General features: G+C 44.2%; 1 protein-coding gene across 2 annotated transcripts in view; it reads left to right on the top strand.

Moving 5' to 3' along the window:
• Window positions 1-353: 353 nt before the first annotated feature.
• The window catches only part of NR1H4 (nuclear receptor subfamily 1 group H member 4), a 91,842-nt gene continuing 76,038 nt past the window's right edge, over window positions 354-16,157 (top strand). The window contains exons 1-2 of one of the 2 annotated variants that reach the window (XM_019514996.1): window positions 354-474; window positions 13,862-14,004. In XM_019514996.1, coding sequence (XP_019370541.1) covers window positions 13,920-14,004 — 85 coding nt within the window. In that variant the 5' untranslated portion in view covers window positions 354-474; window positions 13,862-13,919. The remainder of the gene's footprint in view (window positions 475-13,861; window positions 14,005-16,157) is intronic. The other variant, XM_019514997.1, reaches the window with a different exon arrangement.

The following is a 16,157-nucleotide window of genomic DNA, read 5'->3' as shown; positions in this document are numbered from 1 at the left end:
CATGCTGAGGACTCCTCAAATGGAAGGCTAGGAGGTACAGCTTCATATCTATGTATAGCAGAACAACACAATGGTCAATCTTCACAATGCATTTTTACAACTGCTTGAACTGTATTAGTTTAGAAGATGATTGCCATCCCTCTCCCTCTCCCCGCTTTCCTTGTAGTGCCTAGTAATTATTCAAGTCTCTGCTCTGACATTCTGGGGTTCACAACATTTTAATACTTGAAATCTATGTTTAGATAGTTGGCTTTGCAAAGAAAGAATTGTTAATGAGTAATCCTTGTCCATTGGGGCATTGAGCCAAGGAAGAGATGAGCCCAAGCCTGGAATCTGCCTGTTATCACTATAGGCTTCTGCTAAACCTAAAAACGCAAAACAAAAATGTGCCTGTTTAAAAATCATTAGGATTTTGAACCAAGCACAGAAGCTTCTATGCACTTTCATTTACAGGACTGTGGAAACAGGGAGTAGGTAAGTAGGAATGAGTGGCTCAGTGGTTGATATATTTCCCCTTTGAGGAAATATATTACATTTAGCTAAGTAATGCAAAAATATATTTATTGTGTATGGGAAGTTGGTAACAGGGCTCTCGAGGGGCTAGAATAATCAATGATCTGGATGCTTAAGCTTCTAAATAGTACTTGTGCAAGCAGGAAAATTATTAGCACTATTAAGCAAGATAATCTTACATATGTAGGTTATGTGACCACAAGAATCTCCTTTGGGAAAAACTTAAATTGGTTTAAAAAAAAAGAAAAAAGTGGCCACAGAGTTTGGGTATATTGTTAAAATGCTGTCTTCTGTGTTTGCAATGTATATTGGCAAATATGGCATAATCTTAATAGAAGGCTGCTCCTATAGCAATTCTACCTGGTTTGTCATGCAGATCAACTTTACAGCAGCACTGTTTTTTGTTTGTTTGTTTTTACTGGTTAGGATCTGGAACATTTAAAATGTGATTACATGGAGGGAAGAGGATTGTTCTAAGGGAAAAAATATCTTTGGTTTAAAAAATATGAACTGTTTTGTTTTTCTGTGAGTTTCAGGTATAGAGGGTAGTATGCCAAATTAAATCTCCTTTAAAATTCAGAGCTTTGGCTCTTATTTTAACTAATTAAAATAGGTGACGTAGGGCATCACAGAGGAAGCGTTTACTTCTTAATTCTATGTCCGGCTTTTAGGAAAATGTTTGTCTATCCTGAATTGTGCTGCTGGATATCTGCATTAAAAAAGCAAAGGTGGTACATATCTGACCATGATCTGGTGTTGTTTGTATTAGAGTGGCATTCTAGATGCCCCAAAGAAGATTGGGGCCTGGCTGTGTTATGAGCGTATCAACACTCCCTGCACCAAAGACTAAGTCTACCTAGGAGAGACAGATAAATGGTATGAGGGGAAAAGGAGACATAAAGAAGTGAAATGACTTGCTCTAAGTCGTTCAGTATTACAGTCAGGGCTACAGCCTCAGTTCCTTGAGCGAAATGCCTATGCCGTGGGCTACAGTCCCTTGTCTCTCTTCTGTTAATGGTTCATTTAATTTTCCCCTCAACATGACGTTTAGAAATTTTCTATATTTTATGTGTAGAAAATGATCTCTTTACTCATTTGATTTTTAAATGAAATGATTACAAAATTCTAAACATAATAATCCTGTGCCTGCCCACAATGCTGTGCAATTCAGACGTCTTTAGAGAGAGAGAGAGGTAGCTGTGTTAGTCTGATGTCAGGCTGAAAGCAAAGCAGGGGTAGAGACCTAATGGTTCAGAAAGGCCGAAGGTCTCATTGGTGACAGTCTACTTAATCAGATCTGACAAAGCAGGCCATTGCCTACAAAACCATATGTTTTTTTCTGAACCGGTTAGTCTCTAAGGTGCCATCCTTGCTCTGCCTTCTCTAAACTGTGGTGACAAGATCTGGCGATCCTACAATTTCTTTAATGTTTTTCAAATATTTTTAAAAGAAAGAAGAATAAACCATTAAAAACGTAATTAAACACTGTATTAAACACTGAAAAAACACGTAAGAGGCAGATAAAAACCCCACTGAACTGCATAGGACTCTTCCCAGTGACTTCAATGGTGTGGGGATCAGACTCTAGCATGTTTTTCTTGAAATTTCTCTTTGAGGAATTGGTAGGTCAGGAATGGAAACAACAGAACACTCCTATTACTTGTGAGGAACATGTATCTCACTGACATTTATGCATGAAATATTTTACTAACCCTTTGATGCGTCTCTGTCTGGAAATAATAAAATAGATTCAGCCCTTCCTTTATTAAACAATATAACAAAATGTAACTAGACTTACAAGAAGATTTTATGATACTCAAACCTATGTTTTTACTTTACTTGAACATATTTAACCATGATTCTTTTGTCTTTCAATGATTCTAGCTAATTTTAGAAGTAATTGCTTCACCAGTGTTCAGCCTTACTTAAATTGAAGACAAGGGAATCTTTGCTATTTAATCTAGCAGAGCTAAAAAAAAGGTCCATTGATAAGGAGTATCTAATTGAAAAATACACACATATATCCTATAATAAACAACACTCACCCACACATATAATTTGATATATATCCCTTAATATAGATTATTAAAAACAAATGTTTGAATCTATTAAAGTATGTCAATACACACACACACAGATAAAATAAACTCTGTACGCAATTCAAACTACTTAGTAAGCAGATGGTGAAAATTATCTCTGCATATTGGGATCAGATATGATTCAGTATTTGTTTTTTCTTATTTTTGTTCTGTTTACTGCATGTCTTTTTTTGTTCTATAAAAATAATTTGATAAAAGTTGTTGAAATTCAAGTCAGTCTGGATTTAAAAAAAGGAAGTGTTGACATGCATAAATCTGTCCCTATAAAAACAAAAAACAACAAACAAACAAACCCCCCTCCCCGCTAGCATTCTAGTTCATGAGTAAAACATACTGCATAACCTTTCTCAGGTACCTCCTGCTTTAATAGGGACTTCTGTTTCCTAGCTGGACATTAGTCTCTTACCCAATATCTTTTTTCTTTCCTTCCTTTCATGTTTCCACTTTTGACCCACAATAGCACATTTTTGTTGTTGCAGTAGGCAGAATCACAAGTAGTCAATCACATTAGGATGAGTAGATGCCAGATTTATCTTGGTATAATAAAGAAGTAGGTGAACGAAACATTTCAGTTGAATGAACAAGTGGAACATGAATTTAGCCAGACCAAAGAAGGCTTCCAGTAGCGATCAAGAAGGTCTTGGAGTTCATTTGGGGTATTTTGAAATAAGGAGCCCTTAATTAGGATTAGGGCTATCAGTTAATTGCAGTTAACTTACGCGATTACAGCAAAAACGAATTAATGCATTACTTTTTAAAATCACATTAATTGCGCACATCGTTTTAACCAGTGGAGCAGACCAGTTCTGGACCAGCTGGAACCTGTACACACAACCCCAGCCCTATGCCTGCTCCAGGCTCACCTGCCCATGCTGAGCAGCAGCAGTGGTGGTGGCCAGGCAGAAGATGCTGATTGGCACAGGGGAAAAGCGGCTCCTCTCCCTCACTGCTGTGCTGGGCCTTTCTTGCTGCAGCCACTCAAAACTGACACCTGGGCTGTCCTGCAGCATCTCTCTGCTGCCATCACCACCACCTCTGGGCCACCCAGTGGTGCAGTGGTGGCAGGGCAGCCTGTGTGTGGGCTCCGGGAGGCTGCAGCAAAAAGGTCTCTGCAGCGGTGAGGGGGACGGGCCTCTTTTCCTTTGCACTGAGTAGCAGCTTCTGCCTGGCCATCACTGCTGCCACTGCTCCGAGTGGTTGGGTGAGTCTGGAGCAGGCGTGGGGTGGGCCAGGGTTGGGGTTGTTCGCACAGGTTCCAGCTGGTCCACTCTGGCCTGAGTGAGTCCAGAGTGGGTGTGGGGCAAATTAGGGTTGGGACATTGGGCTGTGCACTGTTGGTGGAGGCAGGGAGGAGCTGCTGGGTGCACAGGCTCTGGGCTGTTGTGGGGGGGGGGATGCTGACTATTGTTTAGCCATGCAATTAAAATTGTGATTAATTGCAACTATTTTTTTTAAATCTTGCCATTGCAATTTAATCATTTGTCAGCCCTAATTAGAGATACTACTGATTGATGCATAGATTCATAGATTCTAGGGTCAGAAGGGACCTCAGTCGGCCATCTAGTCCAACCCCCTGTCCCTGGCAGGCAAGAGAAGGGTCACCAAACCTGGGATCATATGATTCCAGCCATGTGCCTGTCCAGTCTCCTCTTGAAGACCCCCAAGGATGGGGCGAGTACCACCTCCCTTGGAAGCCCATTGCAGATCCTGGCAACCCTGACCATGAAGAACTTTTTTCTAATGTCCAGTCTAAACCTACTCTTCAGTAGCTTATGGCCATTGTTCCTTGTTGTTCTAGGGGGTGCCCTGGTAAACAGATCATTGCCTACTTCATGTTTCTCTCCCTTTATGAATTTGTATGCCACCACAAGGTCCCCTCTCAGCCTTCTTTTGGAGAGATTGAAGAGGTTAAGGTCCCTTAGCCTTTCCTCATAAGGCCTTCTCTGTAGGCCTCTAATCAGATGAGTGGCTCTTCTTTGGACTCTCTCCAGGTTGTCTGAATTCCACTTGAACTGCGGTGTCCAGAACTGGACACAGTACTCCAGCTGTGGCCTGACCAGTGCCACATAGAGAGGGAGAATCACCTCCCTGGACCTGTTTGTGAAGCACCTACGGATGCACAAGAAGGTGTGACTGGCTCTGCCAACTACTTCATCACATTGACAACTCATGTTCATCCTGGAATCAACAGTGACTCCAAGATCTCTTTGTGCCTCAGTGGTGCTGAGTAGGTTGCCCCCCAGCCCATAGGTATGGTGGAAGTTCTTTCTCCCTAGATGCAGCAACTTGCACTTGTCTTATTGAATTGCATCCTGTTGCTCTCTGCCCACTTCCTCAGCCTGTCGAGGTCAGCCTGGATCTGGTTCCTCTCCAGGGTGTTAGCTTCACCCCATATTTTTATGTCATCCATGAACTTGGACAGGGTGCTTCCTTCCCCTTTATCCAGATCACTGATGAAGATGTTGAACAGCACCAACTCCAGAACTGAGCCCTGAGGGACTCCACTGCACACATCTTTCCAGGTTGACACTGACCCATCCACCACCACTCTCTGAGTGTGACCCTTGAGCCAGTTTGCTACCCAGTCTACAATATAGTTATCCAAGGCAAATCTCCTCAGCTTATTTATAAGGATGGTATGGGATACCATGTCAAAGGCCTTCTTGAAGTCCAGATGGATAACATTCACCTTGACTCCTGCATCTAAACATTTGGGGGCCTTGTCATAAAAAGAAACTAGGTTAGTCAGGCAGGACCTGCCTGTTATAAACCCATGTTGGTTACCCCTCTGCATCATATTCGTCAGCGGGCTCCCACAGATGTGTTCCTTGATAATTTTTTCAAGGATTTTCCCAGGGATAGAGGTAAGGCTGACTGGTCTATAGTTCCCCGGATCCTCCTTCCTCCTCTTCTTAAAGATTGGGATGACATTGGCCCTCTTCCAATCCTCTGGGACCTGACCCAAGCACCATGAGTCGCTAATTCCTTCATTACCCATGGGTGGAGTCCCTCTGGTCCTAGTGATTTGAATATGTCCAGTCCCTCCAAGTGTTCTTTTACCATGTCAGCACTGACCGTTGGTCAGCTGAGGTTCCCCTTGTTGGTGTCTGTGATGCATATTGAGGATTGCTGTTACTTACAAAGGAAATGACCTGGAAAGAGCTGATAATGCAACTTTTCTATCTGAGTCTACAAACAAATCCCAGCAGAAGAGCCACTCATCTGATTAGAGGCCTACAGGGAAGGCCTTATGAGGAAAGGCTAAGGGACCTTAGCCTCTTCAACCCCTCCAAAAGAAGGCTGAGAGGGGACCTTGTGGCAGCTTACAAATTCATAAAGGGAGAGAAACATGAAGTAGGCAATGATCTGTTTGCTCCAGAATTTAGCACTGGCCAGAGGCAGCAGTAACTACAGTAGAAAAATTGCAGTAGAAGGGAGTGAGAAAATTCTGCTTCTAAGGAGAAAGGCCCAGTCCATGAGCGAAGAATATGGCACCATGTGCCTCACACAAAAAGGTCAGCAAAATAAATGGGGATTTTAATTAATCAGCATAGTGGTTTCCAGAACAATCTGCACTGAAGCATCTTCAATAATACTGGACATGATGCTCAGCACTTTTGACCACTGTGATAGCACATGGGGAATGCGTTGTGAAGACATCATTAATGGACAAGCCATGCAAGTAACTACTTGACTATGGAAGATACTATCTCAGAATCTGTGACTCCCAATAACAGTGGCTCCTTGTGAGTAATGCCAATTCCCAGAACTGTACACAGTGTGGAGCAAAAAGTACTCAAATGATCTATATTGGGCTAATGTAAATATAGACAATGTGAACATGAAGACTGGAAATCAATACATGGACCTTGATAGCCATGATTTTCTGTAAGCATTGTTGAACTTAACTAAACAAGCTTAAATTGAATTGGAGTATAAAGCACACTACATTGAATCTAAGTAAGGCATGCTTAACTGGTAGGATAGAGGAGGGAATTAGCAAAAAATGAAACAGCAGTTACATGGGTAGAAAATTCTGTTCCTAGATTTTATATGGCTGGTCCTGTCCTGTCATGCTCTTGTGGGAATCCTTTAAAAATTGGTTAGATGAGCTGGATGGGAATATTTCTGCTGTGGAATTCAGTGAATGGCCTGCATCAGTTTCATGTATTAAGATTATTTAAACATAATAATATGTAGAGAGTATAAAATCACCCTGAGCACCAGACTGAAGGAAGTGAATTACTGTCTGTTTGCTAAACTTCAGGATTTATTTGGAAACCTGTCTGGAGAGGTCAAGTTTACAAAATCTGATTTTTCTCAGCCCAGAGGAGATATGGTATGAATATGGTATTACCACTATATTTAAGCAAATTCCACACTTTGAACATGAGACTGTTTAGGTATGAAAGATGACATCATGGCATAGTCAATGCACTTACAGTTTTCCAAATAATGTCTCAGGAGTTCCATGAGTTAAAAAAAAACAATCTGCTATTTGCTTGTCATATGGATGGATGACAAACACTCACAGGAACCCAAGATAAGTCCTTACAACTTCAGAAAAGATTGTACAACTACAAAGGCAGCACTAGTGTTTAAAATTTTTGCTTCTTTCAGACCCAGCAAAGTATTTGCAGCAAAGTATAAATGCAGAAAAGATAGCTATCTTATGAACAAAGATGCCAGGCACTGAAAAAAATTGCATAACAACACAAAAATTTTTCAGCGTTTTAGCCATTATTAATATTTATATTTATTAAAAATTCTAGGAGATCCTGAAATTTTCTGACCAGAAATGTAGGCAATAGACAAACACATGGAAAATAATGTCTTAAAGACCTTGCAATGTAAATTATTGCAGTGCTAAACCATCCTGAATTACCTGACAAGGAAATTAGGAAAAAATTAAGTACCAATAGGCCCTTATCATTGGGCCCAGGAAAATATGGAGGATATGGGCTCTTTGTTCCTGAATGTATCCTGAAGACTGATGAATCGTATGAAGAACAGGTCAAGAAATGCTTCCTATAGTGATTCTAGGAGCAAAAGACAGAGAGCTCTTGAGCAACCCTCTTCAGATGCTTTGAACAGCAGAATTGAGCGCTGGCCAAAGGCAGCAGTAACTACAGTAGAAAAATTGCAGAAGGAGAAAGACACTCAGATATCCCTACAACTGGAACTGAATAAGTGTTGAGACTAAGGGTGCCTACAGACATTCAGGGGAGGTGATCTAACTCATGGTGCTTTACACAAAGTGCCATGAGTTAGAGCCCTTCCCCACCTCCTCCCCAACCCAATAGATGTTCACCTGTTGGATCAGGGTGGCTTGAGCTTGCCTGCACCAGCCTTAGCCAGCAGAAGGAGGTGCTCCATCAGCCTCCCAGGAAGCTGCTGAACTGCCTTTCTTCCCAGCCTTGCCCCGCCCCAGCTCTAGCTATAGCAAAGCCAAGCCAGCAGCTGTGTGTTGCCCCTGTCAAGAGGGTTGAGAAGGGTATGGTAGAAGGGAGCATCCCCCAACCTTGTCTCTCCCCAAGCCAGGGTAGATAGGGGGGCCATCAAGCTGAGGGGGCTTTGTTACACACTGCCTTTCCCCCATCTCTGGCCAGGGCAAAGCCCAGCTAGCAGCTTCATGCTTCCTTCTCTCCCTCTCCCCATCCCCCTAAGGCACGGGGAGGAACTACTTTCTGTGACCGCTCCAGGGGTGGGGCTTATCTAGTGCCCACACCAGCCCAGCCCAGCCCAGCCCTGCAAAGGTGTGTGTGAACAATTAACCTGAACAGAAGTTCCCTTGAGATGCTCTGCTCTAGAGTGCTTTCAGCTAATAGCTGTTTTATCAAGAGTTATTTTTTCATGTGATTTACCATTTTACAAGCACTCTGCAGCTGTGAACATGTGTTATGTTGTGGTTGTAGAATCAGGGACCAGATCACATGAAAAATGTAACTTGTGTAAGCATTCTGAATGACCCTCCTGAAGAACCTGTGAGGGTTCTTGAAAGAGCTAATCTAGAATTCCATATTCCCTTTGATTGTCTGTGAGAGAAACTATCACAATGGGCTGCCCTCTTTCTGTCAGCTCCAAGCTGGGCAACTTAATCAGGAAATGTATTCTGGCAGCATAGTCCATTCAGTCTGTACTGGCTGTCAAGACTGTGAACACTATGCCCTTTCCATGGGAGGGCAACTGCCTCTCCTGACAGCCTCTCCTCCCCATACAACCAATTCCATGGCTGATATGAATTTTAGTAGAACATGGGGTAGACTTGCACTTTATAAACTAATCAAAGTATGTGTGTGTATTAGGGCTGTGCAAAACAGGCCATATTCAATTTGGATTCAGATTTGGCCCAAATTGGGGACAGTGATTTGATTTGTTGATTCAGATCACTGTCCCAGATTTGATTTGGCTGAATCTGAAGATTCAATGCTGATTTGAAGAATCAGCAATTCAGCCATAGAGACAGCTTTAAATGTTTTTTCTACATACCTCAAGGTACCAGGCTTGGGTTGTGAACACTGAGATGCTGGGACGAATGGAGCATCCCACAGGAGTGCAGGGGGCCTGCCCTGCATGCTTGGTGGTGAACCCAGAAGTGGACTGGAAGTAATTCTGGTCCACTTCTGGGTCCACTGGGAAGCACGTGGCCCCCACTGTGGCCCCCTGGGTTGGCGATCAACCACAGGGGGACCCCGTGTGCCCTCCCAGACCCAGGAGGCACCAGTCACTGAGCTCAAGGGGCATGTGGAACCCCCCGCACGCTCCCCGGCAGACCCAGAAGTGGACCGGAAGTGCTTCTAGTCCACTTCTGGGCCTGCTGCCAAGTGCACTGGGGAGCCCCCGCACTCCTGTGGGATGCTTCATCCACCCCAGCATCATAGCATTGATGAGCCACCTGGTACCTTGAGGTATGTAGAAAAAAACATTTAAAGGTGTGTCTATGTCTGAATCACCGAATCTCTCCAAATCGATTTGGAGGGTTTCAATTTGTTTTGAAGAGATCATAGGGTCTCCTGATTCAATTTGGATTTGGATATTCAGCCACTGAATTGGGCTGAATCTCTGCCGAATTGAATCAGGGACTGAAGCTTCGCACAGCCCTAGTGTATATACAGACGAACGTAACTATGTCTGTCTACATGTGAATTCTACTCATGGAGCAAGAGGGAATGGCTTGAAGGAGAAGGCATTGTGCCAGATTTCTACCCCCACTCCTAGATGCACCGAGGCTTCTGCAGTTGTTTCTTTTCTGTGTTTTGGATTGTGTTTTTACATGTTACTTGTTACAGAAACTTTGTCTGGTCTATGGTATTCAACATTTGACATTTCTGTGTAAACTGTTTAATGCATCTGCTAATGGAGAATGCAAGGTCCATCCTACTAATTAGAGGGCCTTAGTTTATGTTAAGGAACAGTTTAATGGATCTTCTTGGACAAATTTGAAAGTAATTATACCTTTAGTGTACTTGCTGCTCTCATTTACCATTTGCCAGTTAATTAAGAGCTGGGACTGCTGATACACGCTCAGATTTCCAGACTGTTCCACTGTGGCTACGAAAGCTGTTTTTAGCCTGTCACGGGGCGGGTTCCTAGGAGCGGCCGTGATCTCTCCTAGCGCCTCCTACTGTGCCAAGTTGGTGTCAATGCACCCTTGTTCTCGCCCGCCACATCTTTGATGTTAAGAGTATTAAGGGAGGCTGCCTTTTGTCCTCCTTGACATGGTACCCCTGACATACTGCAGTCTGTGCCCCGTCGAAGGTGACTCTGTGCACTCATGCCTTAAGAGCTACGCATGGCTCCTACCACCCCTGATACCACGCCCCAAGCCTCGCGGATGTACCGGACGTTGTCTAGTCAAAATCCTATCTGTGCCCTCGTGAGCAGCCCTGGTTCCTCACGGATTCCCTGGGGCTTCTTGCCTGTGCGCCCTCCCTGGGGCTCTGCCTGCACTGGGGCCTATCTACACAATTGGGGCTCAGGTGGCCATAGCCGTGCCTGGCCCCTAAATCCCCTCCACGGATCTACAATTCCTGTGGGCTCAGGCGGCCTCGGCCTTACCTGGCCCCCAATCCACTGTGCCCCTCCGCAGGGCTGGGGTCAGTGGCCCCTTAATGCTGTGCCCTCTCTGGCACCAGGGTTCCCACACCACTGTGAGCTACAATGAGGCCTCCTCCGACCCCTATTAGCTTCACCCGGTCCTCCGGTTTAACAACAAACAACAGAAGGTAATAACATGAGCCAATAGGCTACAACTCAAAGCTAAGCCTCCTGGCTAAAACGTAAACTCTAAGCCACCAGGCAATTTATCATCCCAAATCCCTACCAGAGCTTCCTCCACCTGGTCTCCTCACACGGAAGCTGTTCAGGCCATCGGGCTTCTCTACTCTGCTTGCTCCAACAGAGCTCTGATTTCCTCAGCTGCCAGAGGGGAACTGCCTCTGGTCTCAGCCTGGCTTGTTTATATAGGCCAGGCCCTGCCCCCTTCTGGTCAGCTGACCAAACTGCGGTTGCCCTGGCAACCGGCACCTGTCCCTCTTTCTAGGAGCAGGGAACTTCAGTGTCCTGCGACATAGCCTTTGCTAGTTTAATGTTATGAGAGAGCAATCTAGTAAATATCGAGGCTGCTTGCAGACATTAAAAAGACAAAACAAAAACCCTGTGCTTTACTGCATGTTACTTCGATCCAGCTCTGCAGCATCTCTAAAGGTTGGCTGCTTCAGTGGGACTTTTTGGTGCTTTAAGCTAAAGTTGAGTCAATCAGCTATTAGATAAAAGCACCAAAAAAGCCACACTAAAGTGCCCAATCTTTACAGGTGTTGGGTGAGCTGGGTTAAAGTAACACACTGCCTATTTTGGGCACGTGCGGGGCTGGGCGCAGGAGCACACCAAATTTAAAGTGCCGTTTTCTGGTGTGTTTCTTTTTTAAAGTCTGCAAGCATGCCAAGTGATTTAGGAGTCTGTAAAAAGCCACCAAAACTCAAGCTCCTAAGTCATTTAGGGCTAGCTCCCAATGAAGACTTAAGTGCCTAAAATAGACAAAATCAATCAATCAATCAATCAATCACTCAAGTTGTGCCTAAAATCACTAGGTGCCTTCTTTTTTAACCTCAAAGTTTCCAAAATAGCTGAAGTTCTACTTCTGTATGCGCATAGAACTGCCTCAGTACCTCCTGGGTACCTGACTCCTGCCTAAGCTGAAAGTAATGTGATCCAGTAAGGTGAAGTGGACTGGCCCAAATCCCCTGAGAGACCTGCTACAGTTGGCATTTTCAGAGAAGTCCTGACAGACACCAGTGGGACTGGGCCCCCTTGTGAAAGGCAGTTGTAGCTTTTTTTTTGTGAACTTCAAGTTAGAAGGAGGAGGTAATGGTAGCATCTACCTTTCACATAGAATGCTATCAGTTAAAGCACTCACCTAGAGAGTGGAGAACCAGGGTCAATGTCCTCCTCAGCCTGAGGGTGTTCAAACACACATCTCTCATCTTTTTGGAGAGTCCCCTAACCACCAGCCTAGAAGCTAGAGTGGATACGAAACTCTCCACCCATCCTGTAGAAAGTGGCCACTATGCAGCAAGGGTGACCAAAGTCATGGGACCAGAAAGGGTAAGATGGACCATGACTTCATAACCTGATAATTAAGTCACTCAGCTGGGTGGAGTCCTTGATTCTGATCCTATCATTGTTTCTGTATTTTATCTAACATAAAACTCAAGAACCATGATTGAGAAACAAGCCTAAGCTTCCTAACTCCAAGTTCACCACATTAACCATAAAATAACCCGCTATTATTAACAAGGGCAAGATGAAAGAATAATGTAAAAGCAGAATCCCTAAAAGTTTTCTCTGAAAAATCAGAATGATCATACATAAATTATGTGAGAGAAATGAGAAACACTGGGTGTGTCTACACACGTGCTGGACTGCTTAAGCAAGTATGAAATGACTGCACAGTAATCGACATTACTGCACAGGCTAGACATCACACAGGTCTTTTCCAATGCTACTGTGCAGTAGCATCAGCATCACGGTTCATGCCAACTGATGCTACATTGCTACAGCAACAAGCTATGGCAACATAGCTTATTGCTATGGTGATGTAGCATCTCATACAGATGTGCCCACTGGGTAAAGCATTTTATTTAAAAAGACTGATTTAGTCATTGTCATTTCAAGTCAGGGTTTCTTACATTGTTGTTGTTTGTCCTTCACATTCAAAGATGACCGTGACATCACTGGTTTGTTTGGTTTCTGTAAGTGCGTGAGTAGCTGATCAGGCCCATTTGTGCTTTGAACTGTCTGTGGTACTGTGACTGCAGAAGGTCTACTGGGCACTCAACGCTTCAGTGCCTAAGGTGGATATTCCTGCTACTTGTCTTCCATGGCTTGATGGTTTTAAGAACAGTGTGGGAGGTTCCTCTGGAGATCAAATATCCTTTCACCCTCACACTGACTGGGTGCAATAGCAAGTGACTTGGGGCTCTGTCTCCCCTACACCCGTCCACTCGGCAATCAAAATACAGCTGTGGGATAAACCAGGATTGGAAGCTGCATGGTTATGACATAGTCTCTCACACCCCTACAGGTGTTAGAATAACTCTCCCTCTTCCCTAGATCAGTGGCTGGCATAACAAGCTAAAGCTTCTCTGCTTTTGCTGTCTCCTTTAAAGGTGAAAGTCTGTTACTACCAGCCCTTCTTGCTGGGTTTCCTTGGGTCATACTGGGTACTCTCTCCCAGGTCAACCCTATCTTTGTGTTCAATGAATTCTCCAAAAGAACAGAAGACTGAAACTCAAAGTACCCTGGTATCTGGCAATGCGACACATGAGGTCTTGGACTTACGTGTCTGACATCCTGCAGTGGGGCTCACTCCAGTGGTGGGTCCCACCAATCACCCTCAAGGGCTCTGCTGCCAGTTGCTCCTGACTCTCCCCCATGCCAGCTTGTGTGGGCTCCCCTGGCATCCTTTACAAGGTCTGGCGGGTCTGCAGAGAGCCACGTCACCCAGCGTGGTGACAGGCACACTGAGCAAAGGATGCCACTCTGGGTTGCTTGATCAACAGCAGACATGCTGCTGTTGTGAGATTTACACTGTTTGTGCTTCTGCTCTGCCTCAGCCGTTTTCCTCTGCTCATAGGATTTGTTATAGTAAATATTGAAATAACCTTCAGAATTCTGCCCTGTAATAGGTGCACAAAAAAAAAAAGAATTATTACCTTATTTTAGTTATCCTTGTTTTTTGTATCTTTCAGGGTTTCCTTTCAACCTGTTCCTGTTCCCTAACAATCACATTGCTCTTGAATTAAATAGATGGGATCTGAAATGAATCTAATAGGACATTCCCAGCTATCTGCTCCTGATGGGTTTTCACTTTCTGAAGGTCCTCATTTATTTGGTAAGTGATAGGATTAGCTTAAAACATGCCCATCCACATCTAATCCACACACATGTATATGTATTGTGTTCAGTAAAATGAAATGAATATATTGCATTTATCTGAATACAAGATGATGCTACCTATAAGATGATTCCCCAATAATTAGATTTTATATATGGAAAATGTATAAATTTGTCATAGTTGAGGTATAGTATTTAATTATTGGAGTTTTGCCTTGAATTTGTCCCCCATCCACTGCTACAGCAGGAAAAATAAATATGGGTGGTCAAGTAGCTGCTCTGTTCTCTGTCCCTCCAACATCTTCCTCCTGCAGCCCAGTCTCCCCCTCCTTACTGTCACTCTGCTCTCCCTGAGCACATGGAGGTGAGATACACATTTGAAAATACTTGAAATAAACATGCCTGTAGTAATTTAGTTCATCCAGTATTGATGCATTTTATCTTTTTTTGAAACTACTGCAAATTTTAGCACAGGTACTCCAAAAATACACTTTTAAGTAGAACTTTAGCACCTACTTACATATAGTATAAACTATACATGATATTAGTCTAAAGTAAAAAAGCTCATGATTTACCATATAGTTCATTGGGCTGGGCCCTAGCAGAGTCAACAGTATTTGAAGCCATAGTGACCCCACAGCTCAGAACTGCTCAGTAGGTATGTACATTATAGATATCACACCTAAAAGATCTATGTGCAAATTAGTCCCCCACTCATGACTGGAACTGGGTGTTTTTGTCATGAGTCCTGGGATTCTGCAAAAAGTTAAATGCAGATGAGGTACAGGGCAACCTAGTCTGGATCCACCTCATGGAGGGCAGGGCCACACTAATCAGGTGTGACAAGCTGAGAGAGGGGGTCACAAAGGGATTCTGGGTGAATTGTTTGGGGCTCCATTTGCTGATGTTTGTCAGAGATTTAAGGCTGATCAAGAAGCAGGAATAATGGGGAAGAATGGCACAGTTCAGCTGTGGGAGTGAAGAGGAAATAAAAATGTATTTAGTGTAGTGGCTCACCATGGCAAATCACCATGATTTTAAAAAAGACAACACTGAGGGGGACTAAGCACAATGGGCACTACCATGTATTTTATTCAGATGGGATGCCCTAACCTATCTTTGTTGTAGGTTGCCATCAGCCAGTGGGAAGATCTTAGCTTTATACCCACTTTATGGAAATGGGAGAATCCAGAGTGCTGAGAGAATTGGCAGAGGTCATTGTGGGACCCCTGGCACAGCTTTATGAGCACTCATGGTGCTCTGGCAAGGTGCCAAAGGCCTGGAAAAGGGCCAATGTGGTCCCCATTTTCAAAAAAGGGAGGAAAGAGGGCCCAGGAAACTATAGGCCCATTAGTCTTACCTTGGTCCTGGGGAAGCTCTTTGAGAAAATTATCCAGAAACACATCTGCAAGGGACCAGCAGGGGAGATTATGCTTAGGGGCAATCAACATGGGTTCATTAGAGGCAGGTTCTGTCAGACCAACCTGGTGGCCTTCTATGACCAGGTCACAAAAGCCTTGGACGCAGGTGTTGCGGTAGATGTAGTCTTTCTGGACTTTAAGAAGGCTTTTGGTACTGTCTCTCACCACATCCTCATTAAAAAATTAGGTGATTCTGGTGTCAACGCCTACACAGTCAGATGGGTCACAAATTGGCTGGAGGGCCGCTCCCAGAGAGGGGCGGTGGATGGGTCATTTTCGACCTGGAGGGACATGGGCAGTGGGGTTCCCCAGGGGTCGGTCCTCGGGCCTGCACTGTTCAATGTCTTCATTGGTGACTTGGATGAGGGAGTGAAAAGCATCTTGTTCAAGTTCGCAGATGACACTAAGATGTGGGGAGAAGTGAGCACACTAGAAGAGAGGGACAGGCTACAACTACACCTGGACAGGTTACAGAGGTGGGCAGATGAGAATAGGATGGGTTTCAATACTGACTAGCGCAAGGTGACCAGTGAGGTCCCTCAGGGCTCTGTCCTAGGGCCCTTATTTTTTAACATCTTCATCAATGATGTAGAACCTAGTGTCAGAAGGCCAAGTTCACTGACAACACCAAACTCTGGGGTAAAGCATCCACACCTGAGGACAGGAGGGTGATCCAGGTAGATCAAGACAGGCTCAGGAAATGGGCGGATGAAAACCTGATGGTGTTTAA

This window comes from Gavialis gangeticus, unplaced genomic scaffold, assembly GCF_001723915.1.
Source record: "Gavialis gangeticus isolate Ggan-Ray unplaced genomic scaffold, GavGan_comp1, whole genome shotgun sequence".
In the NCBI taxonomy this organism is placed as follows: Eukaryota; Metazoa; Chordata; order Crocodylia; family Gavialidae; genus Gavialis; species Gavialis gangeticus.
The sequence above is the reverse complement of the archived record's forward strand: the minus strand, read 5'-3'. Positions and strand labels throughout refer to the sequence as shown.